Raw genomic sequence first — 27817 nt, 5'->3', positions numbered from 1 at the left:
CATCATCAATCTTCCATTATATGGACTTAAAGCAATGTTATGTAAGAGTAAATAACAGAGTATTAGAAGAACAAATCCTGAAAATCTACTGCTACAGAAGTGCAAAGAAGGAGTGCATTGTCTCCTCAAACTGACAAGCATCTGTTCGGAGGAAGATAGTAACAAAATGCATTGTGCAGGAGTTATAACCTTAATATTTAATTGTGCCTGTAAACTTTACAAAGTCTGAAAAAGTTACCAAGAAGTGTGAAAAATGGTATTTATTGCATAACAATTTATCAGAACTACGTCTCTGTTTTCAGCTGCTAGACATTTGCAGAAAACATAGCAGATCATCAGTCCCAGTGGAGAGGCCCAGCTCCCAGAATGCTGCTGTAGCCTGAATTCAGTACACAGACTTGGCCGGTTTGACCATGGTCTGGCTGAATACGTAGTCGATAATGACAGTTGGCATGTAGGAAAGTGGAATCCAAAAAAATTTGGCATCCCATCCAGGTGCATAGCGAGTCCAAGGATGTTCAGCTGAAACAGCATGCTCCATGCAGCTCACCACTTTCATCAGGTCCGGGTCTGCATAACTGTCTATCTGCTTTCCCACATTTTTCACAACTGTGGATATGATAAAAAAATGTAAGAATTACAAGCAAAGAAAGACATGCAAAACATTGTTAACAAATTGATAGGTTTCAGATTTAGAGGCAGAATTCAAGATGTGTCATGACATAGCATACAATGGTGAGTGGTTGACAACAGAACCAGAGGTCTAATTTCATCCATCCATCCCCTTACTGACTGATGTCTGTTCTGACTGCAGCAAAATAAGCCAATCTGGAGGTGACACCAGTCTATCACAGGGGACGCTCCCGACAGTGCACAGACACACACACACATTCACTCCAAACCTATGTGAACACTGCATATCCATCACCTGATTTCACCTATGAATCTCCAGGGCTTTTTAGGGTCTAAAGTAGCCCTCACGGAGCAGTAGCACTTGGACGTTATGTCACCCAGACTAGGGATGATGAAGAATTAAGTAGAATCGGGTAGGGGTTGAATTCGGTTTTGGCCCATTTTTTTGTTCCTGCTTTCTATTTTGAAACTTTCAAATGTTTTTTTTTTTCTTTTTATCTAGTTTAACTATGAAGTCATTTGATGTATAAATTTGACTTGATTGTAAGCCAATGTCATTTTCTTCAAATAAAATAAGGGGAAAAAAGAATTGAGAATAAACTGATTTTACATGGTGAATATTAATTTTTTGTAGACTTTTTTCTGGCATTGCAGTCATATTTCTCAATCTGATTTATCCTTGGGAGTCACAAAAATGAAATGCTATCGCTTGGAAAGGACTTCATTTCTGTACTTTTGTCTCCCCATTACTATACCAAGACTTCTCAGGTGAAATCCCTTTCGTTTGTAGGAATTTTCTGTTACTCTTACAGAAACATTTTAAATTCATATCTCTCCCTAATTTTGTTGAAAATGGAGTCACTAATCAACAAAGATTATTAGAAGTGAACTATAAAAAGAAAGGCGATGTTCAGTTCGAAACAATTAAATTTAGTAGGGTCTCTACATCTGGGGCAGAGTGGGGCACTGCCATCCCCCAGCAGAGGGCACTGTTTTGTAAGTGGTTTGCAGGTAAGGTTTCTGTAATTGCGGGGGTTATGCGCCAACGCCACACGCGAAAATGGACATCCGTGAATATTATGGCTCTCACTAAAATGTGTAACTTTAAATGAGATCAACATACAAGATCTTTAATCATGTTATGTAAAAGAGATTTAGATTCATAATTACCGTATATACAGGTAGTCCCCAGGTTACGGACATCCGACCTACGACATACGAACGGGACCGCAGCTGCGACACATGCGCCTCAGTAACTGCCGCTCTGTCATCTTCGGTCTGGGGACGCTGCACGCGGTGGCTGGAGGGGGGCGATTTCGCTGCTCGCGCAGTGTAGTGTCCCTCGGGCGGCTCCCGGAGGCAACTGGTTTCACTGCTCGACCCACCATACACGACTGCCCCATTCGTTCTAGGTGGGCGGCTGGTAATGCTGCAAGCAGTGACCCAGTTGTGGCTTAACGGAGGGCATTGAGGGTGAACGGGGTGGCGGGGGGGTAGCACTGTAGTGAGCCTCAGATGGCTGCGTGTTGAATGGGGGCGGTGGTGTTGTGTACGCTGCAGGCACAATACTGTAGTGTTGGTGACTATGAGATGGGCTGGTGATGAACCGCCCCTCGCTGCCCCCATTCATTCTCAATAGCAAGCCTGCTTGTACTGTTACGCACCGCAGGAAGTTGTCTCTTGTCAGCACAGGGTGGTCCAGATCTAATTACGCAGATCCAGATCATCTGGATGGCTTTGATTTATGCAGGGACGATTGCAGTTCGGCGCAAAGACGATTCTTAATGTCGTCAGTTCACACACTTCTCGATGGTCTGGGACTTTTTGGGTGATTTTCTATGTAATAAACCGAATAAGTTACAGTGTAATGAAAATTGCATAATTAGATCTGGACCACCCTATACATCAGATGGTGCCTTCCTGCTGTTATAGCTTGTACAAGTGCTGTGCAGAAGAGCTCATCTTAACCTTTTGTCTTCACCCTTCAAGAATGTCTCTGAAACACAAACCTGATGCAAGTGCTGTTGATACAGTGAAGAAGAGAAAAACCATCACCATTGAAAATAAAGTAGAAATAATAAAAAGGTCAGAGAGAGGTGAAAGGCCATCATACATTGGCAGAGCACTTGGTTACAGTCGGTCAACAATAGCATTTATTAAATTTATGTACCTGTTCTGACTTACATACAAATTAAACTTAACTACAAACCTACAGTCCCTATCTCGTACGTAACCCGGGGACTGCCTGTACTCACATATAAGTCGAGCATTGAAACCCGAAAAATCGATCATAAAATCAGACCCTGACTGATATGCCCATTCAAAAATACGACATTTAAATCTTTTTTTTTTACATCTTGTTTCCTCCAATCTCACATCAGTTTCTCAGACACATCGAATTTTGTTGCAGCAGCGAAGTAACCAATTTCTTTTGCCACTTCAACGACTTTTAATTTAAAACCAGCTTCATATTTTCTCCTGATCAAACGCTCCATCGTAGATAAGGGATGCTGTTACGATAAAGATGTATGAGAGTGTGAGATACAAAACACACAAAACAGTGCAAACGTCACTTCAGAATAGTTCAGGTATTACCATGTGGTCACGTAGGCACAATACATAGAAAAAAAAAAAAGGCAGTGTGGTTACTCTCTCAGGTAGGTGTTAGCATATCACAATCTCTTGGACCAATAACTTGAGTTTTCTGCATTCGACTTTTACGACCGACATTATAAAATGCTGTAAAATCAAGCCCTGACTTATCCGCCAGAGAACATAAACACAAGTATATATGGTAATATTTTTAAAAGAATTTTAATAGGTTTATTACTTTATATACTTGTATTCATTTCACAAAGGAAAAAAATCACAACTTAACGCTCCTAATATTTATAAATACGGAACAAAAATGATATACCACATGAGCGTAATTGCTGCTGTATCAGTTTCTGTTCCTGCTTCTGTTTTGTCCAGAGGGGACTGGGCGGTCTCATGGTCTGGAATCCCTACAGATTTTATTTTTCTCCAGCTGTCTGGAGTTTTTTTGTTTTTTCTGTCCCCCCTGGCCATTGAACCTTACTCTTATTCGATGTTAATTAATGTTGATTTATTTTGTTTTCTTATTGTGTCTTTATTTTTCTATTCTTTATTATGTAAAGCACTTTGAGCTACTGTTTGTATGAAAATGTGCTATATAAATAAATGTTGTTGTTGTCATTCCTGTATATGAGGAAGGATCAATCAAGGCTGACATTTTTGGGTGTAGGATGGGCGTATTTTTACGTTGCAGAAACATCATGAGAGGAAGTTGACTTTTGGTTTTTTTTATTCACTGTTTTCGAGTGACTGTTGTTTGAATTTTCCTAGCTACGATCTAAGGGTTGCATGAACTTGTGCATTTCATTGAATTGGTAACAGAGGGAGAAACTTTGTCTGAGCCACCATAACAAGAAGAAACATCTTCACCTTGATGATTCAGCAACTGAAACCCGGTTCTTGGGAAGAAGGAAAAAAAGTTGCTAATGTGTTTAGAAAGGAACTGTTGGCAGGTGGTAGGCAGAACAGTATCCTCATTGTTTTTTTAGTTTAAGCTGAAAAAAGTTATATCTAATGTTTCATTTTCAAATGAAATATTATTTTGCAGCTTGGTGTGTGCGCCCTGCGGTGGGCTGGCACCCTGCCCTGGGTTTGTTTCTTGCCTTGTGCCCTGTGTTGGCTGGGATTGGCTCCAGCAGACCCCCGTGACCCTGTAGTTGGGATATAGTGGGTTGGATAATGGATGGATGGATATTATTTTGCAGTTTAAGAAGAGATGTACTTTTCTACAGGTCTCATCAAGCTTGAGTCACAGTGTTAGCTGCATGAGACACAGTAAGGTGAGCCCAGGTTTCCAAGGAAATCACAGGTACAGGTACTTTATTACTTTACTAGCAAATCGTGCTTATGAAAATGACTCAAGAATAAAAGCGTTAATGAAATGAGGATGACGGAGAGAAGAACATCACACGTTACAGTAAGAAAGGAGATTATTTTAATAAGTAGTGAATTTGTAAGAGGACTCAATATTAGAATAGTCACATGACTAGTATGGAATGTTATTATAGTCACCTACAACAGCATGAATATTTACAATAAAATGTGTAACATGAACAGATTAATAGAACATATTCGATAAGAAGGGAAATGCAGGGCACATGAAAGTCAGTATGTGTGAAGGGTGGCCGTCAGGTAATGTAGCATACCAGGGGTGTCGAACTCCGGTCCTGGAGGGCTGCAGGTTTTCATTCTATCTTCTTCATTACTGGCCACTTTTTGCTGCTAATTAACTTCTTTTGCCTTAATTTTAACTAACTTGACTCAGGCCCCCTAGTTGTCTTAACCCTCACCTATTCTGTTTCTCTTCTTGGTACTCAAATGTGGCACTTGGTGCCACGGCCCACCTGCCAAGTTGTTTTGCCTGCATAAGGTAAAGTCATCCCTGATGGAGGATCGCAGGAATCATGGGAAAGAAGGGTCCTTTCATCGGATTGGCTGGCCAGGCACTGTTTCAGCCTTGGAATGGCCAAACGTGAGAGGCAGCTTGATGGATGAGGTCTCCAGGACTCCAAACAAATCCAAATCATATTATGTGATATCATCTACTGTTAAATTCTGCTCCGTACTTCTAAAATCTTTATTATTATGCTGTATTAAAGATTTGTTCTGTTCTGTGTATTGTATTGTATTGACCCCCTTCTTTTTGACACCCACTGCACACCCAACCTACCTGGAAAGGGGTCTCTCTTTGAACTGCCTTTCCCAAGGCTTCTTCCATTTTTCCCTACTGGGTTTTTTTGGGAGTTTTTTCTTGTCTTCTTAGAGAGTCAAGGCTGGGGGGCTGTCAAGAGGCAGGGCCTGTTAAAGCCCATTGCGGCACTCCTTGTGTGATTTGGGGCTATACAAAAATAAATTGTATTGTATTATATAGTATCTTTTTCCTTAATTAGCAGCCAAACAATAATGAGACACAAAACAAGCCGCCAAATGACCAGCTCACCTGTGCCCATCACACAACATCTGAAAATAAAGAAAGGTGAAGGTCTTGGTAAGGTTGATCTCTCGGGTCATCAAAACATTTAGACGGTGTTCTTAGAAAAAACAGAAAAATCAACAATTTTGGAAATGTCTGCTGTGGCAAAATGAGAGCAGCAACAAGCCGCGGAATTAAATAATGAGGTAAATTATCAGCCAGAATCAACCCCTCATTAAGAGATTGGTTAGAGTGAAATTGGCTGGAGTTTGAAGCCCCAATTTAGCTGGTTATCTGTTGTCTCGTTTCACATCCAATTTCTGTTTGGCTGTCATTCAATGAAGAAAAGAATCAATTCAGAAGACTGAATCCTTAAAAACAGGGCTATGAAAATGAAGGGAAAAAGAGTTAATTATGAGTGAAAACTGGGCACTGATTAGGAAAAGCGTTAGAATAAAAACCTACAGCAACTGCACAACTCCAGGCAAGGAGTTCGAAACCCCTGTTTAAGTATACCAATGTCTATAATAATTGTCGAAAATGCAATTTGTTGCATAAACGTTATTGTCATTGAAAATATTCCCGTGTGTAACCTGCAAGTACCTGTATTTTTAACCTGGGTTTCGATGCAACTCTGGAAAATGGAGTGTACAACTGGCCATGGGTAAAAACAGGGCCTGGCAAATAAACTCAGACGTTATTAAACGTTTGTCGTTGTGACTTGGTGATAGTCATACAATACGCTAAACGAACGGGGAATTGCCTACGCCGTAATATAAAGGGAATATCTTGTTTTGAGTTGTCAGTGTTATGGAATCCCTGTAGTTTTTCTGTCGTAATGTTTCTTGTTGTATGGCAGTTTGTGGATTGTCTTCATTTTTCATTCACAGTCTAGGTGCAAGACTTGCTGCCACTGATCTTCAGATAATGTCGCTCTGTGGTTTGTCATACATTATCTTTGTTGTTCTTAAGGCATCTTGCCTGTGCTGGTTGGTCTGGCGTGATGTTGATGTCTCTGCTTCTGTGCATTGGAGTCAATATGTAGGCGGCAAGACAGTTTCTGTTGGTTGCAGCTAGGCTGTATGTGCCTTTTTATTTTATCGGGAGGCTTACATTGAAGTGAAAGAAAAAGGAGGTGTAAAATGGTAGTGTGATAATGCAGTTTCAGTGAGTAAGAAAGGCAGGAGGCTTACCTTGATGTGAAGGAAATTGGAGTTGTAAAATGGTAGCTTCAGTTTCGGTTAGTAACAAAGTATGCACCGAATAAACAGTCAAATACCACAGTCGATAATTCGTCACATTGAGGAATTAAAGACTTGAAGATAAGCCTAACCAAAACTCTGCCAGGAACATGCATTGCTCACTATTGTTGTGGAGGGATATAGTGGTGGCAACCATTGTTTATATCAAGCACGGACAGACACAATCAAAATAATATAAGGATAGAGAAGGCAGGTCCAGTCTCAAGACTTCTTTCAAAATAGGAGCTGGAACATCAGCAGGCTTCCTGGTGATTTTCAGTCATGTAAATTGACACGACGAGATCAGCAACTGCTGTCCACAAATCTGACATACCTAACAACTAGAAGTTGCGTAATGGTACACACGCATTCCCACATTTCTCATCCCATACACAGAAGGGTCCATAGATCTGATCCTCAATCAAATTAAAAAAATTGGCCCTTCCAAGTTTAACACCATTCCATACATTGTTGCCATTCTCTTCAAGATGTGAACTACAGTTAACAAGTATCACAGTGCCTACCTTTTTCTAAATAATCTCTCCCATATTCTTCTTTCAGTTCTTCGGTTTGTCTCTCCCAAAGCTGCTTGAAGTTACTTTTGAACAACTCTGAAGTTATAATGCTTGTTTTGAAGAACCCAGGCTCAATGCATGAAACTTTAACGCCAAAATAGGCCATGTTCTTCCTGAAAAAGAGAGAAAAAAAACATTTATGCATTTCCTCTAGTTTTGGAAAATAATGACAATAAGAAATAAACAATTCATTTTCACCAGTGGCCCTGGGTCATTCTTTGGATAAATAAAAACACGCGAAGACAGTATGACGGAATTCTCATAAAAACAACGTACTCGTGGTGTGTATCATTTCTGTGATTAAAAATAATGTGCCTGGGTCATTCTTTAGAAATGGTGAGGCAGTGGCTGTGTCCTGTATTTGAATCCCACACTCAGTTGCCATCAATGTTGATTTTCCACATTCTCCCTGACAGGGGCATAAATGAGGGGTGTGCAGAGTATGCATTACATAGGGGCCCTCGACCACTAGGGTGCCCCTAAGAGATCTGTATGCATAGGTTTCATCTATGTGGGATCAAAGGGGCAGCCTCCCATGCTGACTGCTGATATGATGACTTCAAATTGTTTGCAGTGCTGAATGTCTGCGACTTTGCCAGCTCACAAGTGCACAAGGATGCTTTGAGTAGGATCACCATTGCCATGCGTGTACTTTGAAACCTGAGGACACAAGAAATGAGCCAGAACTGGTGGTAACAAGATGTGGTTTAAAACAAAACAGCAATATAGCAATTTCCTGTACTTATGGGGTGTATTGATAAAGGGGATGAGACAGAGGAGAGGAGTCAGGTGGAAAAGTTTATTTCTTGGTGCAAAGAGAATTGTCTGCAACTTTCCTCAGGAAAACCAAAGAACTGGTTATTGACTTTCACCACACCAAACAGCCTCAATATCCGGTCACTAATCAGGGAGTGGATGTAGAGGCGGTGTACTGCTTCAAGTACTTTTGGGTTCCCATTAATGACAGTTTGGACTGGTCTCAGAACACATAGGAACAATATAAGGAAGGAGAGAGCAGACTCTTTTTTCCATAGGAGACTGTGCTTCTTTAACATGGGAAATGACATCCTGCATATCTTCTACAACATTGTGAAGGTCAGTGAGAGTTTACTCACTGTGGTGTGCTGGGTTGGTAACAACAATTCAAGAGAGGCCCACCGATTCAACAAGCTAATTAAAATAGCAGGCTCAGTTATAGGATGCACATTTGACCCCATGGGTATCATAGAGAAGAAGAGAACTAAAACAAAACTGAGTGGCATTATGAACAAAGCTGCACATCCTCTCTCTCTGACGCACTAACACTGAGGACATTCGGCCAATGAATCATTCAGCAGAAGTGGGTCAAGAAATGCTATGGGGGCTCCTTTATACCAATGGCAATACACCTGCATAATGCCTCACTGTGACTGTGACGGCCAAGTCAGAACTTTTCTTTTATTTGAATTTTCTTGCTTTATAGTCATTCTGGTGTGTGTTCAGACCAAAGTGTGTGTGTAATTTTATTCATTGAGCTTCTGTTAAAAGCCAAATGACCTCCTGAGGATAAATAAAGTTCTATCTATCTATCTATCTATCTAATTTTAGAATGTTAAGAAGGACATTTAATTATGGTGTCTGACTGCAAGACTCACTTAGAAATGTACACACTTGAGGATATACTTTTCTGTGCACTGGGCTGTACTGGCAGGCTCTATTTCATTTCATCCGTTTTTTTTTTTTTTTTTTTTTGCTCTTCACATTTCCCTCTGAAGATCAAACCTGCGACACATGAACAAAAAACTCAGTGCTCTATAAGTTTGATAGAAACAGAAAAAAATTAAGGGTAGATCTCTATTTAAACCTCCTGCACAATAACAGTTTACTATGATGGTGTACACATAATCATAACCTTATCATGCAACCTCAAAAATCATGAATATATAAAATTGGATTATGACATCTGATCTAAACTGACTAGTGTTGAAAGGCAAAATTTTGTGGTGAAAATGCTGTGTTTGCCGTTAACCTTCCTACATATTTGCAGTGCGGCTGTCTTAAGCGAACATCGTTGTCAGAGCCCTCAATGACGCGTTGCAAGGCCAGTGTGACATCATAGAGCTGTATGAGCCACGCACATAACTTCTGTTTGTGTGTACTGTAAGATCATTTCCACTCAGCTTCAGGCACGAGTGATGTCACAACCTGCTCACTACTGCAGCCTTCCACACAGCATGATGGGTCCATCAGCTGACCGTAATAAGATTATTAGGAGTACAGATATGCATCGACTTGCCAAGATCTGCACTGTGGTGAATGGTCGGTGGTCTGTCATGAACCCTCAACATCTGGGTCAGTAGAGGTCTTCTTGCAGAGTAACCTTCCTGGTGACATCAGCTGATGTTTCTCTTTGTCAACACCGACGTTTTCTGTGCAGTGTCTCCACTACACTTCATCCATCCACAATGTGAATGCTATCCTCGTCAGGAAGTGAATTGCCGTGGACTCACACCACAAAGCATTTCAGTTCAAAAATGTGTGCTCTGGTAACTGCCACTGGCCTGCTGTGAAAGCACAACATGGCTCAGAAGGGACGTGCATGTGGTGTGTAATAAATGGAGAGCTCCTTTAGTAAGCTGTGAAGAGACCATCTCTGAACGCTGTGAACTGAGTGCTTCCTAGTGACATCAAAGGAGCTATATAAATAAAATGTATTATGATTATTGTCTCGATGCATGCTCAATAATACAGGTAAGGAAATTCTAGAAAGTAGATTCTGTTAGACTGGACATCGAGTTTTTTTTTTTCATTGTCCATATGAACAGAATCAACTTTCTAGTATTATGATGATTATTATTACCATCTGATCTCTCTCTGCCATTTTCCATTCATCCAGAAGGCCAAGCAGCCATTGCTTACTCCATTCATAAGAACATAAGAAATTTGACAAACGAGAGGTGACCATTCAGTTCATCTACTAATAGCTAAGCTTTCCCAATAAATTCATGCAGAAGGTCAGGCAGCAAAGGTGCCCTGTAACGGGCACCAGCCATCATGGCGTGTTATAGTTGATAACAACAGGAGGTCACTTACTGTCACGTGGCAACATATTAGCACATTTGAGTCTGTAAATGCTTCACTGAAGCCCATTGCTGTATTAAGAGATGTTTAATCAAGAGAAGGCTGTCTGTTTGTCTGCTAGGACTTGCCTTGTGTCGACAGGTGATTCCAGTGGCAATCTAGGATTGAATACTTACATGACCAATGGACTTTATTTTGCAAACGATTTGAACAATTGAATAAATACATTGTAAATACACTATGCCCTTGTGTTCCATGGTGGCACACTGGTAGCACTGCTGCCTTGCAGTAAGGAGACCAGGGTTCAAGTCCCAGGCCCTGGCTGGGTGGAGTTTGCATGTTCTCCCTGTGTTCATGTGGGTTTCCTCCCACAGTCTAAAGACATGCAGGTTAGGTGGACTGGCAATACAAAATTGGCCCTAGTGTGTGTGTGGTTTTGGTGGGTGTGTAGGTTTTCACCCTGTGATGAACTGGCACCTTGTCAGGGTATATTCCTGCCTTGTGCCCTATGCTGGCTGGGATAGGCTCCAGTGACCCTGTTCGGGACAAAGTGGGTTAGCAAATAACTGACTGACTTGTATCCCGATTGTATAAGGATAGGCTGTAAATGAATTGTATTTTCTTATATTTGCAGAAAGCTACAAATCTCTCTATTATAAAAAAAATCCTGGTAGGAGAGGAAGGAGACGAGACGTGATTTTCTCAGAGAGACACTTTCACGTCCTGCGAGATGAGACTTTGTGCCAAGAGATTTAACCACACCTGGGGCCAGAAATAAAAGACAAAGAGTAGATGAGAAAGTAGAACGCTGTAAAGAATTCAAAAACGTTGGCACAATACACATGCAGAGCAGGTTAGAGATAATGAAAGTATTAAAATTCGAAAGTATCGAAAAAAGGTTAGTAAAGATCGCATTAGCGCAAACAAACGGAAATTATTACTCGGTGAAATAATGGAACAGCGAAAAGAGATTGAAAATATTGTTCGGATTTAAACTTTAAGTGGGAGACTTGTAAATCATCTAATTCGTGTTGCCATCAAGAAAAAGTAGTGTTTCTTCCCAATGAAGAGGCGTATCCACGCGAATTAAAAGATTTGTTGTTTGGTGAAAGTGAAATCCCACAAGAGAAATTTTCAAGCCCTGCTAGACAAGAGCTTACGCAAAAGAGATTTGGAAAAGTCCTGCCCACATAACCACGCACACGGTTCAATCATTTCTCATTTGTGTGAATGCTATTGTCAGACACATTTCATGTAGAAAGAAAGAAATTATATTCACTCACAGGCAGTTATACGGTGCGTTGTCACGATGTAATTCCAAACATTGAATCAAACTTCAATACAATATTGACAAAAAAGTAAAAGCGAAAAGAGATCGAGTATATAGACATAGGTGATATGACAGAAGTATGGAGATATTGTTGGGCTTTAAATTTTAAGTCTGAGACTTGTAAATCATCTAATTCGTGTTGCCATCATGGAAAAGTAGCATTTCTTCCCAATGAAGAGGCGTGTCCACGCGAATGAAAAGATTTGTTGTTTCGTGAAAGTGAAATCCCACAAGAGAAATTTTCAAGCCCTGTTAGACAAGAGCTTACGCAAAGAGATTTGGAAAAGTCCTGCCCACATAACCACGCACACAGTTCAATCATTTCTCATTTGTGTGAATGCTATTGTCAGACACATTTCTTGTACAAAGAAAGAAACAATATTCACTCACAGACAGTTATACGGTGCGTTGTCACGATGTAATTCCAAACATTGAATCAAAATTCAAAAGGTAAAAGTGAAAAGAAATTGAATATTTGGACATAAGTGACATGACAGAAGTATGGAGATATTGTTGGGCTTTAAACTTTAAGTCAGATACTTGTAGATCGTCTAATTTGTGTTGCCATCAGGGAAAGGTAGTGTTTCTTCCCAATGAAGTGACGTATCCACAAGAATGAAAAGATTTGTTGTTTGGTGAAAGTGAAATCCACATAAGCGAGTGACAGAGATGCAAAGTTGCTGGGAGTGTAGCGCGAGGGAAGTGAGCAGGGGGTGAAGCTCCCTAGTCTGAATAAATTTTCACTAGCAAAATACAATTACAAACTTGACAGCCTCCTCTGCTGTGGGGTTCAAAGCAGTAGGCTATTTAAATGGCTAGTGAAAGAAGCGTTTTTTTTTGTCATATTATTATGTAAAGACGAGAGAGGCAGAGGATGTACTATTGTATTTGAGAAATTGTGGCGGCTCTAGTCAGAGCTTCATCAGTCTGGATACATGAACGGAATCAAGATTATTGAGAAACAAACTGCATGGATCATTCAATGACTACTACTGCTGCTGCCTGCTCTTTCCAAGTGTTATTTCATATTTTAATGTATTTGCAAAAGTCTGCAGCCTCTTAGGCTGCCAAGAAGAAAAGATACAAGATTTCAAACATATATTGTTGTCAAAAAGCATATTGTAGCTGGTGTCATAGAATGTTGCCACTGGTTCCGGCTGTAACACATTATACAGCTTTATTGGAATAAAAAAAAGCACCAGTAAGCCAGTGCATTTGACAGTTGTGTTGTGCTCCCCAATCACCTCTGCATCAGGCTCCTAAAAGTATGGCGGTGCATTTGACCCCTCACATATCTCTGTCACTTCCCCAAAAAGAATCTGAGATGGATCATTACAACCGCAAGCGATGCCCCCTGCTTAATTTAACTCCAGGCTAATTTTCTGTACAGTGTGCCATTCTGAAAAGGTTGAAGGCCGAGATATGTGCCTCAGTGATAAAAATACGTATTTTGCAAAGCCAAATTAATTCATTCACATACAGTGCATCCGAAAAGTATTCACAGCGCATCACTTTTTCCACATTTTGTTATGTTACTGCCTTATTCCAAAATGGATTAAATTTATTTTTTTCCTCAGAATTCCACACACAACACCCCATAATGACAACGTGAAAAAAGTTTACTTGAGGTTTTTGCAAATTTATTAAAAATAAAAACAACTGAGAAATCACATGTACATAAGTATTCACAGCCTTTGCTCAATACTTTGTCGATGCACCTTTGGCAGCAATTCCAGCCTCAAGTCTTTTTGAATACGATGCCACAAGCTTGGCACACCTATCCTTGGCCAGTTTCGTCCATTCCTCTTTGCAGCACCTCTCAAGCTCCATCAGGTTGGATGGGAAGCATCGGTGCTCAGCCATTTTAAGATCTCTCCAGAGATGTTCAATCGGATTCAAGTCTGGGCTCTGGCTGGGCCACTCAAGGACATTCACATAGTTGTCCTGAAGCCACTCCTTTGATATCTTGGCTGTGTGCTTAGGGTCGTTGTCCTGCTGAAAGATGAACCGTCACCCCAGTGTGAGGTCAAGAGCGATCTGGAGCAGGTTTTCACCCAAGATGTCTCTGTACATTGCTGCAGTCATCTTTCCCTTTATCCTGACTAGTCTCCCAGTTCCTGCCGCTGAAAAACATCCCTACAGCATGATGCTGGCACCATCATGTTTCACTGTAGGGATGGTATTGACCTGGAGCCTCATGTATGAACGGTGCGTACGCACAGAAATGTTGCGTAAGAACTTTTCCACCGTTCAAATTGCGATGTATAAAACCTACACTTGGCATAAAGCCACGCACTTTTCCACGGTACCTCATACCTTGTCGTACGCAAGTTCTCTGCTCGGTTTTGCAAACTGGCGGCACCCAGTGTGAAAGCAATGCTACTGTTCCTGTGTGGTTACTCCTTATAATCCTGACGTGGCTTTATAAATACACTGAAACTAACCGCATATTGTTTATTAGTGTAACGCATCTGATTGTAATTAACTTGTAACAATATAATGGTCCAGGGAATAGCCATAGTATTCCAAATACCATAACTGCTTTAGCGTTGTTACTCTCACTTCTCCTTCTTCTTCTTTCAGCTCCTCCCGTTAGGAGTTGCCACAGCGGATCATCTTTTTCCATATTACTCTCACTGCACCACTCGGAGTATTTATATCACTGTATCTGAGTGTGAATCACAGCAGCAGCTGATCGGAAAGAGAATTATCGGTATACAGCTTCAAGGACACGCTGTCTCAGCCACTGCAAAACGTTTTAAAGCCTTTCCTGTACGGACCTCGCGGTTCAGAAACAGTTTAATCCAAGGAACTTTAAATGCACTCAATCAATTGCACCTTGTAGAACTGTTTGTACTTATAAGTACAATTACTTCACTGTAAACTTGCACTACAGTTATAATATTATACAACCTGCTCCACTTTATAAAGCGGGTATTTACATATGATGACAATATCATTTTTAAGATGAAATGCAGCAAAATATGTTTATTATATTATACAGGTAAAACTTTAACTTCATTTAAATAATCTATATTCTTCACTGGGACTGGCGTGAAGGACAGAATAATTAAACATGTACTACGAAGATATTTCAATGTTCCTTAAACGTTTTGAAGAATCAGCGCTCTAAGCTTACAGATGGCTTAACGTCTATTACAGAGCTGATTGTGTGGTAATCCACCGTGCATAAGATAACATATTGACACTGTACTGCTGCAATAAATAATTACATCGAAGGTCGCACACAATCACTGTGCCGTGAAACCCATGTTTAATAACGTGCTTTAACTATCATCATGAAAATGATATCACGTATACATCTCAGTATAGTTTAGTTATTCCGAGAGCTGTAATATCATGAATGTAATGGATTCTGTGTCCTGTCGGAGGAAGAGAGTCGGTTTAAGAAGCACGGAGTGATTCACACACATAGAGCACATAGAAGATCACATACAAAACAAAGCATTTAACGTGCTACTTTAATTACGATGTGATTTGAGAAACTGGTTAATTAAATGATTTTAAGATGAAGTTTATGATGTTCTATTTTAATGACAAAATAAACTACGTGATTAAAGTGGAAATTTCGAGATTGAAGTTGACATTTCGTGCTTTTTCCCCACTGTGTGCCTTTTTTGTCTCTGTACCCTAATGAGCTTTCATATGACACTCAGATGGTGGGCTATGTCTTGCCTTTTGACGGCGACTTTGCCTCCACTTGGTATTCGCTGAAATTCTTCCATTTTCCTTCTTCCTTTTCCCATTGTGTTTTCACAGAAGGCTTAGCTTAAGGGCGATTTATATTGATTTGCATATTGAAAGAGGCGTAATTCTGGGAGGAGTTGGGGCTTTACATACAGCGCGTGCACGAGCGTTACTTTTCACGCTGACCGGGATTTATGTAGCGGAAGAACGTGGAAGTTGAAGTACGCACAGATTCCTGCATCTGGATTTTTCTGTGCGTAAACACATTTTGGCTTTTGTGCTTACGCCATGTTATAGTGCGAGTTCTACATACGGCGTTATACATGAGGCCCCTGGTGATGAGCGGTGCCTGGTTTCCTCCAAACGTAACGCCTGGCATTCACACCAAAGAGTTCAATCTTTGTCTCATCAGACCAGAGAATTTTGTTTCTCATGGTCTAAGAGTCCTTCAGGTGCCTTTTGGCAAACTCCAAGTGGGCTGCCATGTGCCTTTTACTAAGGAGTGGCTTCCGTCTGGCCACTCTACCATACAGGCCTGATTGGTGGATTGCTGCAGAGATGGTTGTCTTTCTGGAGGGTTCTCCTCTCTCCACAGAGGACCTCTGGAGCTCTGACAGAGGGACCATCGGGTTCTTGTCACCTCCCTGACTAAGGCCGTACTCCCCCGATCGCTCAGTTTAGATGGTCGGCCAGCTCTAGGAAGAGTCCTGGTGGTTTCAAACTTCTTCCACTTACGGATGATGGAGGCCACTGTGCTCATTGGGACCTTCAAAGCAGCAGAAATTTTTCTGTAACCTTCCCCAGATTTGTGCCTCAAGACAATCCTGTCTCGGAGGTCTACAGACAATTCCTTTGACTTCATGCTTGGTTTGTGCTCTGACATAAACATTCAACTGTGGGACCTTCTATAGACAGGTGTGTGCCTTCCCAAATCATGTCCAATCAACTGAATTTACCACAGGTGGACTCCAATTAAGCTGCAGAAACATCTCAAGGATGATCAGGGGAAACAGGATGCACCTGAGCTCAATTTTGAGCTTCATTGCAAAGGCTGTGAATACTTATGTACATGTGATTTCTCAATTTTTTTATTTTTAATAAATCTGCAAAAATCTCAAGTAAACTTTTTTCAAGTTGTCATTATGGGGTGTTGTGTGTAGAATTCTGAGGAAAAAAATTAATTTAATTAATTTTGGAATAAGGCTGTAACATAACAAAATGTGGAAAAAGTGATGCACTGTGAATACTTTCCGGATGCTCTGTAATTAAATGTAAAACAGCTGTAGCACCATTGTGTCCATCTTGCCCTGCATGTATTTTGAGCTTTTTCTCAATTCAGAAGCACCAATAAATAACAGCAGGTGAAATTTGCAAATGCATAGTCTGCTGCATGCTGTACGCACAAGTGACAATTTGAGTTTGTTGTGGATCTTTCGCAATATAAAGCTTCCTGCTTACTTTGGTGTAATTTGTTTGACTTGATAGACTGATTTGCTCTGAAGGCAAAGTGTTGTCAGATGGGCTGTTTTCTTCTTAGCCAATCATTTGTCATCTATGTTTTGTTGTTTTAAACGAGGATATTGTCATACTTTGTCACAACGCAAAGCAATTAACAAAGAGGCCACCCTGTGGCCAACTTGAAAACTACAGGAACTGCAATAAAAAAATAGTTTTGCTTTTTTTCTGTTAAATTGATGGTTCAGTCTTAAAACCGAAAGGTCCCTTCACCTCAAACCCTCAGCCCCCCCCACCCTCCCGATTACTCTACAACAACATCTATCAATGATGTTTAAGGGGACGATGATCAGTTTGAGAATTTTACATATTTCCCCACACTATGGGTACCCTAGCTAGTTGCCTGGAGTTATAGAATACTAAAATTAAGGGGGAAGAGTTAAACTACAGTAGCACTCAGTCCTGACAGTGTGGTAAGAGTGTAAGATTTGGGGCATTCTGCTAAGGTCTACATAATAAAGGGAAAACTAGGATACCATAGGACCCCATGACAACAAAACACACAACCCATAAAACCAAGCAGTGAATCTGGTGTGAAGTCAGAGATCGGTAAAGTCTGAATATAAACATCTGGCTGACTTGGGCTAACTTCCACTCTCTTTCAGTGTTTCATGTATTCTCTGCCACCTTTCTGATCGCTTCCACAATAAAACAGATTGCAGATTCAGCTCCGTTAGCCCGAGTAATTCTGCTCAAACACGTGCAGGTCTCACCTAAGGCTGTCGGTGAAACTTTCCACAGCACTTTTTGTCGCACAGTATGGTGCCGCAGGAGTGCTTACTCTTGCAGACATACTTGACACATTCACGATTCTTCCTTTGGCCTTCTTTATAAGGTTAACGAAGCCCAGGGTGACCTCGACCAATCCAAAGAAGTTGACGTCAAACATGTTTCTAAATTCTTGAATATTGAGCCAGTCACAGGGACCAACAGGGATTCCAACTGCAGCATTATTGACCAGTCCCCAAAGACCTGATACAGAGACATTAAAAGAACTGAAAAAACAAATCATTAAACATGAAATACAAAATGACAGAGACAAAAACAGACTTTCACCCAAACTGTAGTGATTGATATACAGGTTAGACTTTGAACTTGTTTCTTCCTATATATTATTGATCTGCTAAAAACTTTCTTTTAGAATTTTTGTTGCACCACCTGTTGTGATCCTTCCACATAATTGTACTATGCCATGTGGCTTTCTGCTAAACTGGTGAGCTATAAACCCACATCATTGCTCTCCCTTTGTGACTCTCACTTCCTGCCAGTGATACCGGCGTTGAAATATGGCAACAACAGCAACAACATTTATTTTTAGAGCACATTTTCATACATATGATGTAGTTCAAAGTGCTTTACAAGATGAAGAAAGAAAAGAGAAAAAAAAATGAAATAAAATTAGGTAATACTAAGAATAAAGTAAGGTCTGATGGCCAGGGAGGACAGAAAAACAAACCAAAAAAAAAAAAAATACTCCAGAGGGCTGGAGGAAAAAAAAAACAAAATCTGCAGGGGTTCCGAGGCCACTCAGTCCCCACTAGGCATTCTACCCAACATAAAAACAAGCACACCATGTACTTGCAGTGAAACACATAAGGAGTGATCAAGAGGTTTTAAGCCAGACCTACTAAGAGAGTGTTCTGACCAGCTGCATCACTGTCTGGTGTGGCAACTGCAACGTATCTGACCACAAGCACATGCAAAGGATAGTAAAGACAGCAGAGAACATCATTGGGGTGCCTCTCCCTTCACTACAAGACATATTTTACAAACGCAGTGTCCGCAAGGCCTGCAGCATTGTGCAGGACCCCTTACACCCCTCGCATGGACTTTTCACACTTCTGCCATCCAAGAGAAGATACTGCAGCATCAGAGCAGATCTGCCAGGCTGCAGGAGAGTTTTTACCCCTAAGATGTCAGACTCCTTAACACCATGCTGCCCCTGGGATCTTCCAAACCGCCTCAACCACCTCTAAAAACAGAACTTTTATACATGCCAGCCACTTTCCTGCAAAGACTAGTGTGCATATAGAAAAGGACTGAAAATCTCATACTGACCTTTAAGTATTTTGACATTCTTGATATCCTTCTGCTGTGAAACATTCTGACCTGTCATTGTTTACACGTCTTAAACAACTATTATCATACACTGATAATTTCTGTGTTATCTATATCTATTACTTATTTATTATATTACATATTTATTGACTATATTTATGTATTTAGATTGCATAATACCATACATTGCATCAATGTTTATATTGCTTACTAAACGTCGATATTGCTGATACTTCTTTGTCTTGTCTTTGCACAGTGTCTTGTCTTGTTTGTGTTTTAATATTAAATCTTAATTTTAACTTTTAAAATTCTCATTTTAATTTTTATTTGCACTTCATATTGTTACACTATGAACCCTGAGCTTCGCAATTTCAACTATCTGTATACTTATATAACTGTATATGCTTTAGGATGACAATAAAGTTCACTTTGACTTTAATACCAGTAAAACTGAACATAACCCCCATGAACAGAGGGGACTGGACAGTTTAATGGTCTGAAATCCCTACAGATTTTATTTTTTTCTCCGGCCGTCTGGAGTTTTTTTTGTTTTTTCTGTCCACCCTGGCCATTGAACCTTACTCTTATTCTATGTTAATTAATATTGACTTATTTTATTTTCTTACTGTGTCTTTTATTTTTCTATTCTTCATTATGTAAATCACTTTGAGCTACTGTTTGTATGAAAATGTGCTATATAAATAAATGTTGTTGTTGTTGTATATATTTATAACATTCACAAGGCTTTTCTATATTGCCTAACTAAAACAGTATGCAGTCACTGTTCTTTAGCTGACATCTTCATCATTGGCATAGCTCAATCCAGACAGGGTTAGGGATAAGGCTGGGCCTGTAATGCAGGCCAGATATGGCATTTTATTGATTGAACAATTTCACACAGCTTTCATGATGAGGAGTGATGAACACAGTGAAAAAGGCGAGAGGTCTCAAAAAGTCTCCTAAGCAGGACAGGATCCTCAATGGCCCGTCCACAACAGCTTCACCCTAAACCAGCCAGCCCCCAACTACAAGCTTCAGGCTTAGTCCTAACAAGGCCCAAAATGGGGAAAATAGCTTTTAAAGTTCAACATGTACTTTAGAGACTTATAGAGACACCCTGAAACAAAGAATTAATAAGTGAAAATATTGATTTAAATCAATAATTATAACCAACATGCTCAATACAGCCACAAGGAGTTGCCTAAAAGAAATCCGAGGAAAACAAACCCCACAACACAATCCAAGAGTAGAAGAAATACAATAGCCAGAGAAAAATGTCAGACAAATCAGTAGATCGAAACTTTTGAAAAGGGACCATGTCATTATTTTCCTTCTTATTTCGTTTTGTTAAATGGTTGTGCAATTCTGTGATGCCTTATAGTTTAATCTGGATTCCATTAAAAGTAAATGTAATGTGTTTTACATGGTCTACCATCTTTTCTTTAAAGTATGGTACACATCTTACAAATTCTGCCAGGGCATGTAACCTTATGAGCACAACTGTATATACATAAATAAAATAAGACAAAATTCAACATACTTAATTTATACTGCACATAAATAAAATAAGACAAAAATCATCATAATTAAAGAAACACTACAATGTTAAGTAAGTAAAATACATAAATAATTAAAACAAATTCATAACCAATAACAAAAATATACACATATGTAACATATATACACATTTTAAACTCATATGCAAAAATCTATAAAAGAAAAAAATATTAATTAATGGAGCAACTCAGGGAGGCATTCAGGATAAAAGGTTGCGCTCCAGATCTCCAAACACCAGACACAAAGGCTCGGACACCAGGAATCTTTATTGTGTGATGTTCCTTAAAGGCCCATGATTTCCAACACGACAGCCACAAGTATAACACAGTAGCAAGCACAACTCTTGTCTTCTTCTCTCTAAGTCACTGCCTCCTTCACTCCTCTTGTCAGCTTTGTCCTCCTTCCTCCTGACTCGTTCTCACCTGGATGAGGTTGAGAAGCTTCTTTTATCCTAGACACAGGAGCAATTCCGGTGCTATTCCATTCCCTTCTGTATCAAATGGAAGTCCCACAAAAGGATGTTCTAAGGAACTACAATACTCAGAGTGCCTTGCGGGTATCCGTAAAGGTAACATCTCCCAAGGAAGCTGTCTCTTATTGTGTTGGCGAGCCTGTAGTTCTGCTGGCTTGTCTCCTTCTGTCCTTCTATTATACTGTCCTCCCGGCTGGGTATTGCTCCTGGGTCCCACCCAGCCTGGATACCAGTGTACCCACTCTGTCAATGCCAACTTCTGCATGTCTTCTGGGCGAAGTAGGATAATCTTCACCCTGTATCTTGTGGTGACATTGGGTTTGCCTCCTGTCCGCTTAAGAAACCATACTCTTTTCCAGCCGGGATGCTTGCCCATATGTGTCGTCAATCACAAAGGATACAAGAGCAGATGAAAGATGTTGGTTTGGGTCTGCATCTTAGCATCTTATTTTAATACTATAATGTAAAAGCTTAATTTCATTACAATTTTGGGTGCAAATACTAACCAAATCAATTACAATAGTTGAAATAAGAACAAATGGCAAAGGAAATCACTTGCACTTACCAGCCTGTCCCACCTGAGACTTAACCAGTTCTATGGCTCTCTGGATGCTTTCTGACTTGGTCACATCCAAATGAACGGTTACAAGTTTATCAGACGTTGTCTTCTTCAGCTCATCCTCACCCTTCTCAGTGAAACAGGCAGCGAACACTCGAAAGCCTAACTGGTCCAAGTGTTTGGCTAGTAAGTTTCCAAATCCAGAATCGCAGCCAGTGATGAACACGTATTTATTAGATATGCCGGAGACTCGCTTTCTCGCTCTTAACCAGCGACACAAAAGGAAAATGGCGACCATGGAGAGCAGACACAAAATCATTTCTGAGAAAAACAAATGAAAATATTTCAATAATCCACAACTACTTACTGATTTCACATTAATAATTAAGCAGAGCCTTAAGGATTCTGTTTTTGCGGAATCAAGGAAGAAACTGCTGAATTTGCACATGAAAATGGAATTTACCTATAAAAGTGGAATCACACAGACGTTTTCGCCTATTCCACCATAATAAACCATCAAACCATTTATCACATATGTAAGAAAAAAAAATGATATGTGCTTAATTGATGTGACTAAATGCATCAAACAATGTTGCGCAAGAAAGTAGTTTTGATAGTTACGAGTATCAAATCATATTACGAGAGTCAAGCACACACAAAGCAAACAGCGGTTTTGTAAAGCGTCACACAACTAAAATGTCTAAGCTGCCAAAAAAACATTAAATGAATAAAAAATAAAATAAAAGAGATATTTGACACTGCCAAAGTTAGGGCCTAGCAGTACTCTGGTGAGCGTTATGAATCAGATGATCAGTTATTCTGCAAAACCTGCCCAAAACATCACTGACTGGACCGTAAGGCTCACACATCTCAGAAACAAAGAAAGGAGACAGGGTCAGGGGAATTCAGAAGCTCATCAAACCACAGTCACAAGTGAATTAAGAGCTTGTGATTTCAGACGCGAGTTTGTGAGAAATTGTGCTTCTCTTTGTGATGAATCCAAACCTTCACTTGTAAAAATAAAGAAACTCCATCCATTTTTAATTATAAATGTGGGTACATTACAAGAAGTTGAGAGCAGCCTATGGCAAATCCTTTACTTGACACTGAAAGGAGTTTCAGTAAGTATTAAACACTGCTGAAAATTAAGAATCCCTCAAGTAAAAAAGTGCTTTATGATTATGCACTATATTTCAATGGAGATGTGTCTCGAAGATGGCAGAGATAAGCCAAAAAGTAGTTTTACATTCATGAAATTTCACCTCTAATAAGGACTTTTGGAAAAGCTAAAAATGTTATTTTTGCTTAGTCTTGCAAGTACACTTTAAATAATTTTCATGTATGAAATATTGATATTAATTTAATACTTTAACATATAAATGTCTATGCGTGGAAGTGTGCGTGTCTGTCTGTCTGTCCAGCCCGCAAGTGTGAGGCTATAGCATGAAGCTCAAAGAACCAGTAAGGCGGCCCCAAGTTAACGAGTCGAAGGAAGAAAGAAGTACGAGGCTACAGCATGAGGCTGAAAGAAAGTGACTCCGTCGTCAAAGTGAAACTGGTGAGAAAAGACAAACGAGATTGAAACTCGCTTAGCGACTGATAGGCAAGTGAGGCGAACACATCAGCAAAACGAAACCTCAGAGGACAGAGAAACTCGCTTAGTCACTGACAGACAAGGGGGGCGAGCATGTCCACAAAACCAAACCGCCGTCTCTGCATTTCGATTTTTTTTCTGACAATTTCAATAGTTTCTAGGAGCCTGGGGCTTTTTATAGCCTGGGCTTACACAGCAAGTCATAGGATAAGTAAGGTTGGAAGTTTTGGCTTTAAATTGTTTTCCACTTGCATCGGATTTTCTTTAAATGGAATTTAAGCAAAGCAGTTAAAAAATAAACTAAAAAGATACTACTGTAATTGTTTTATTTTTTTACGTATATTATATTGTAATCAGCACCTACTCCCAACCTCCTCCTCATTATATTGTAAATTTTACGCAACAGAAAAAAATGTAAAATCCAAATCTCAGAAAGGTAAACACCAAAAATATGAAAATGGAGACAAATTAAAGCAGAAGAGAAAAAATAAAAATAGAATCCATAGGGGCCTAGAGGGCAGAATCAATCCCTACTGAATCCTATCTGAACAGGTTGCCAGGCCATCGCAGGGCATGCTCCAAGTTCATAAGTTTTTTATCATGTACACCCACCATGTGCCATGAAATTCTTACCTGCACGTCTGATGAACACTCAACACGTTACTACTGTCCAGCACCAGGATCAGCAAGTAGAACGAGTGGACTTTACCTGGAAGCCTCTGGATTATTCCGTACCCAACTGATGAGGAACTCTTCGGTGACCCCTGTCCTGGATGATCTCTGCTGTCTGCAATGTTAAAGGCTAAGCTTAGTGTTTTTCAAGTCAAAGTTATTTCTTTACAATCATGGAATATATGCACATTTACTGCACAAAATTGCGTTTCAAAGTGCAGAATTTTTTATACATTTAAAAAAATAAATCTTGTTTGCAGTGGCGAATTAATGGGGTGTGGGTATTGCCATAAAACAAAAACCTTAACAGTTACTAAATATGTCAATTTTTCAAGCTTTCGAGTGTTGTCTGCATCTTAACAAGTACACACACATAGTAAAATAGCTTATACAGGTCATTATTGAAAGAAAAAAAAAATCTATTATGAGATTCAGCCATTCTAACAGTAAACCAGCTGTGCGTACTCCCTCAGCACTTCTAATCCTTCACAATAAGCTTTCACCCGCTTTGGGGCATACTGTATATGCTCCAATAGTGGCCCCTGGCGTTTATTTGCAAAACTAGCCTCGGCTCCCGGCGTTTAATAGAGACCGGCTGCTATTAGAGGCCGGCTATTATTAACAAAAACCTTCAGAATGCAATATTTTTTGTGCGTGGCAGTACAGGTAGACACATGAAAATATCGGCTAATATTACAAACAACTACTTTATTTGAATTTCACATGTTGCATAAGGGGCGGCACGGTGGCGCAGTGGTAGCGCTGCTGCCTCGCAGTTAGGGGACCCGGGTTCGCTTCCCGGGTCTTCCCTGCGTGGATTTTGCATGTTCTCCCCGTGTCTGCGTGGGTTTCCTCCCACAGTCCAAAGACATGCAGGTTAGGTGGTTTGGCGATTCTAAATTGGCCCTAGTGTGTGTTTGTGTGTGTCCTGCGGTGGGTTGGCACCCTGCCCAAGATTGGTTCCTGTGTTGGCTGGGATTGGCTCCAGCAGACCCCCGTGACCCTCTGTTCGGATTCAGCGGGTTGGAAAATGAATGGATGGATGGATGTTGCATAAGACTGTGAAAGATAAATGGTAATGTCTTTCTGAACCTTTTGCTGCTATTTGTTGTCCGAATCCGCAATGACAAGAAAATTCCATTTTAGCGGATACGAAAATCGGCAGGTCTTTTTTTGTTACTCCCCTCTCTGCCCAAAGGGTAGATTTCATAATACAGGTCTTCGCAGGTCCAAAATAAGTAAATGCGCCCCATGTCCAACAACCTAGGCTACTCTCGTTGACAGCAAAAACAATAAGGAATGTGCAGCTGGTTAAAAGTGATGAATCTTCGCGGAGACTCTTCACAGTAAAACACATTTGCACCACTCTCTGTTCATCACTATATAACGATCGTATTTTGGTGAACCTGGCACGAAAATGAAGCAGTTTTAGAAACCGGTATATCCGTATTTCTTATATATGCAACGCGCTGACATGCACATGTATTACACACGTCTATAAAGATACAGACGCTTACAAAGTATGCTAGTAGACAAATATCAAAGACCCGGCTACTGTTAGAGACCAGCTACTATTTGGCCGTGTCCCTTCTGAAGCCCAGCGCTTATTAGAGACCGGCGACAATAAGAGACGCTGCGTTTATTGGAGCATATATGGTAGTTTTAGTTTTGAAAGAGAAACATCACAGTAAACTATTTGTGGCACGTAGTTGGTATTGTGTTAATTTACTTCCGAATTTTTGTGAGAACTCACACACACAAACAGAAAATGTATCCTTACCTCCAGAAAAATAGTACCAAGAAAGGGTGATAAAACTATTATTTCCAGATCACTATTATTGTCACAAACATGCTTCGGAAACACAGAAGGCATGTTTTCTTTTATCGAAACTCAAAAAGGATGTACAGTCAACCCTTGATACACGACCAGCCTGACATGCGAACAACTTGATTTACGACCAAAAGTTTTGTTTTGATTTACGACCAACATCTTGCGTTACGACCCTAATGTGGTCACGTGTATCCGCTTGTGCGATTGTAAACGAACAGCCGAGAGCGTTCGTAAGCGGCAGTCGGAGCCCAGATACATGTGTTTGTGGACGTAATTTCAGTCAGTGCAGTGATTTATCTATATATGTAATTCACTAAGACCATGGCAAGCAAGACACATAATTGCTAAGGAAGGAAGAGAAGGTAACGAAGGTAAAGAAAGCGATTGTTAAAGGATGTTAGCTAGCGGGCTGGCGCGGCACATGATGATGTCATCAGGCTGAGTCAGCACCGGCTTGCTTTGGAGTGTATTATTACAGCAGTTCACAACACGACCAGCTTTGAACTGAGTGCTCGACTACTGTCATTATTGACTTGAGAAACAGCGATCACAATCGAAACGAAGAAGGAAATTGTGCGGACATATGAGAGTGGTGTTCGTGTGACCGATCTCGCTAATATGTACAGCATGTCGAAATCCACCATCTCGACAATTTTACAAAGAAAAGCTTTGCATAAGGAGGCTCCTTCTAAACAATAACCACCTTCCGTTTCATTCTCCTCCTCCTTCCTTCCTGCAGCCCAAAAGATGTCAAATTTAAATGGTGAGTACAGTGTGAAATTGTTATTTCTGGTGGGCTAGTCACTTTTTATAACTTTTTGGTTAGTACATTTGAAAAATTATTGGTGTTTTGGTAAATTATGCACATTATACAACCCTTTTTTATTATGAAAAGGTTAAGTAAGTGTTGCTGTGGGAGGTTTGGAGTGCATTATGGGTATTTCCATTATTTCTTATGGGAAAAATAGTCTTGACTTACAACCAACTTGAGTTACAATCAGCCCTCGCAAACGAATTGAGTTTGTAAGTCAAGGGTCCACTGTACTCAGTAAGTTTTAGGCTTTATTTTCTGGTGGTGGTTCATTCCCCATTGCCTCCATTGTAAAGCCCCAGAGAGGAGGAGGAGGCTTGGAGCATACGCTGATACAGCGCATTGCCGCACTCACCACATGACAAACCAAGAGGATTCCAGATTAGGACCCGAGTGCAGCCATCCGACGGGCGACTCCTCAGCACCACACTAGTTCAGATGGAATGGAACCAGTGTCAGGTGTTTTATGGTGGCTGGAGTGCCAGTTCTGCCACCAACTCCCAGGTTTTTCCCTGCAGGTTGGAGGGCCTGCATGCAGGGCTGGATGCAGATTAAGGTCATACTGTACTCAGGACAGATCAATTGCAGGTTAAGGGACCAACGGAGTAGAGTCACATTTTGGCGTTTACAGGACTTGAACCGGCAACCTTGTGATTACCAGTGCAGATACGTAGCCTCAGAGCCACCACTCCACCTGCCACCAGAAATGACAAGATGTTTTTTAAAATGTATAGAAAACTCTTGACTTTGGAACACAATTTCACGTGGCAAATGCATATTTGTGAAGAAATAACTGTAACATGAACAATTCCAAACATTTCCTTTAATGAATCTGAAAAAATATACAGAAAGCAATCAGTACTGATTTATACCTTCCGTAATTGGTTTAGTAAAAACAGAATAAACCTGCTGTTTGGTTATATTTGTAAACTAAAAATTAATCTGGGTGTTTTTTAATTGCACAAAGAAAAACTCCTTTGTATGACAATCCCCTGCTAAGTGGTCATTGATCTCCATGTACTTTGCATGTATGTTAAATTGTATGCATGCTGTTGTATTAATGTTTTGATTCTTTTGCTGTTATTGTATGACTGTCACTATTCTGAGAAGACATACAAGTAATAATTTCACTGCACCAAGTATACATGGTGTCACAGATGGCTGGGATTCTTACCCGGCCGGTACGCCTAGAA

General features: G+C 40.3%; 1 protein-coding gene across 3 annotated transcripts in view; it reads right to left on the bottom strand.

The window, feature by feature from the left end:
* Positions 1 to 245: 245 nt before the first annotated feature.
* Positions 246 to 27817, bottom strand: part of LOC120531804 (retinol dehydrogenase 16-like) — a 44295-nt gene continuing 16723 nt past the window's right edge. For 2 of the 3 annotated variants that reach the window (XM_039757555.1, XM_039757556.1), the window contains exons 2-6: positions 23944 to 24097; positions 21723 to 22037; positions 17784 to 18042; positions 7407 to 7570; positions 246 to 609 (exon numbers count right to left, since the gene is read on the bottom strand). In XM_039757555.1, coding sequence (XP_039613489.1) covers positions 386 to 609; positions 7407 to 7570; positions 17784 to 18042; positions 21723 to 22035 — 960 coding nt within the window. In that variant the 5' untranslated portion in view covers positions 22036 to 22037; positions 23944 to 24097 and the 3' untranslated portion in view covers positions 246 to 385. The remainder of the gene's footprint in view (positions 610 to 7406; positions 7571 to 17783; positions 18043 to 21722; positions 22038 to 23943; positions 24098 to 27817) is intronic. The other variant, XM_039757557.1, reaches the window with a different exon arrangement.

Source organism: Polypterus senegalus, chromosome 6 (genome assembly GCF_016835505.1).
Source record: "Polypterus senegalus isolate Bchr_013 chromosome 6, ASM1683550v1, whole genome shotgun sequence".
In the NCBI taxonomy this organism is placed as follows: domain Eukaryota; kingdom Metazoa; phylum Chordata; class Cladistia; order Polypteriformes; family Polypteridae; genus Polypterus; species Polypterus senegalus.
The sequence above is the reverse complement of the archived record's forward strand: the minus strand, read 5'-3'. Positions and strand labels throughout refer to the sequence as shown.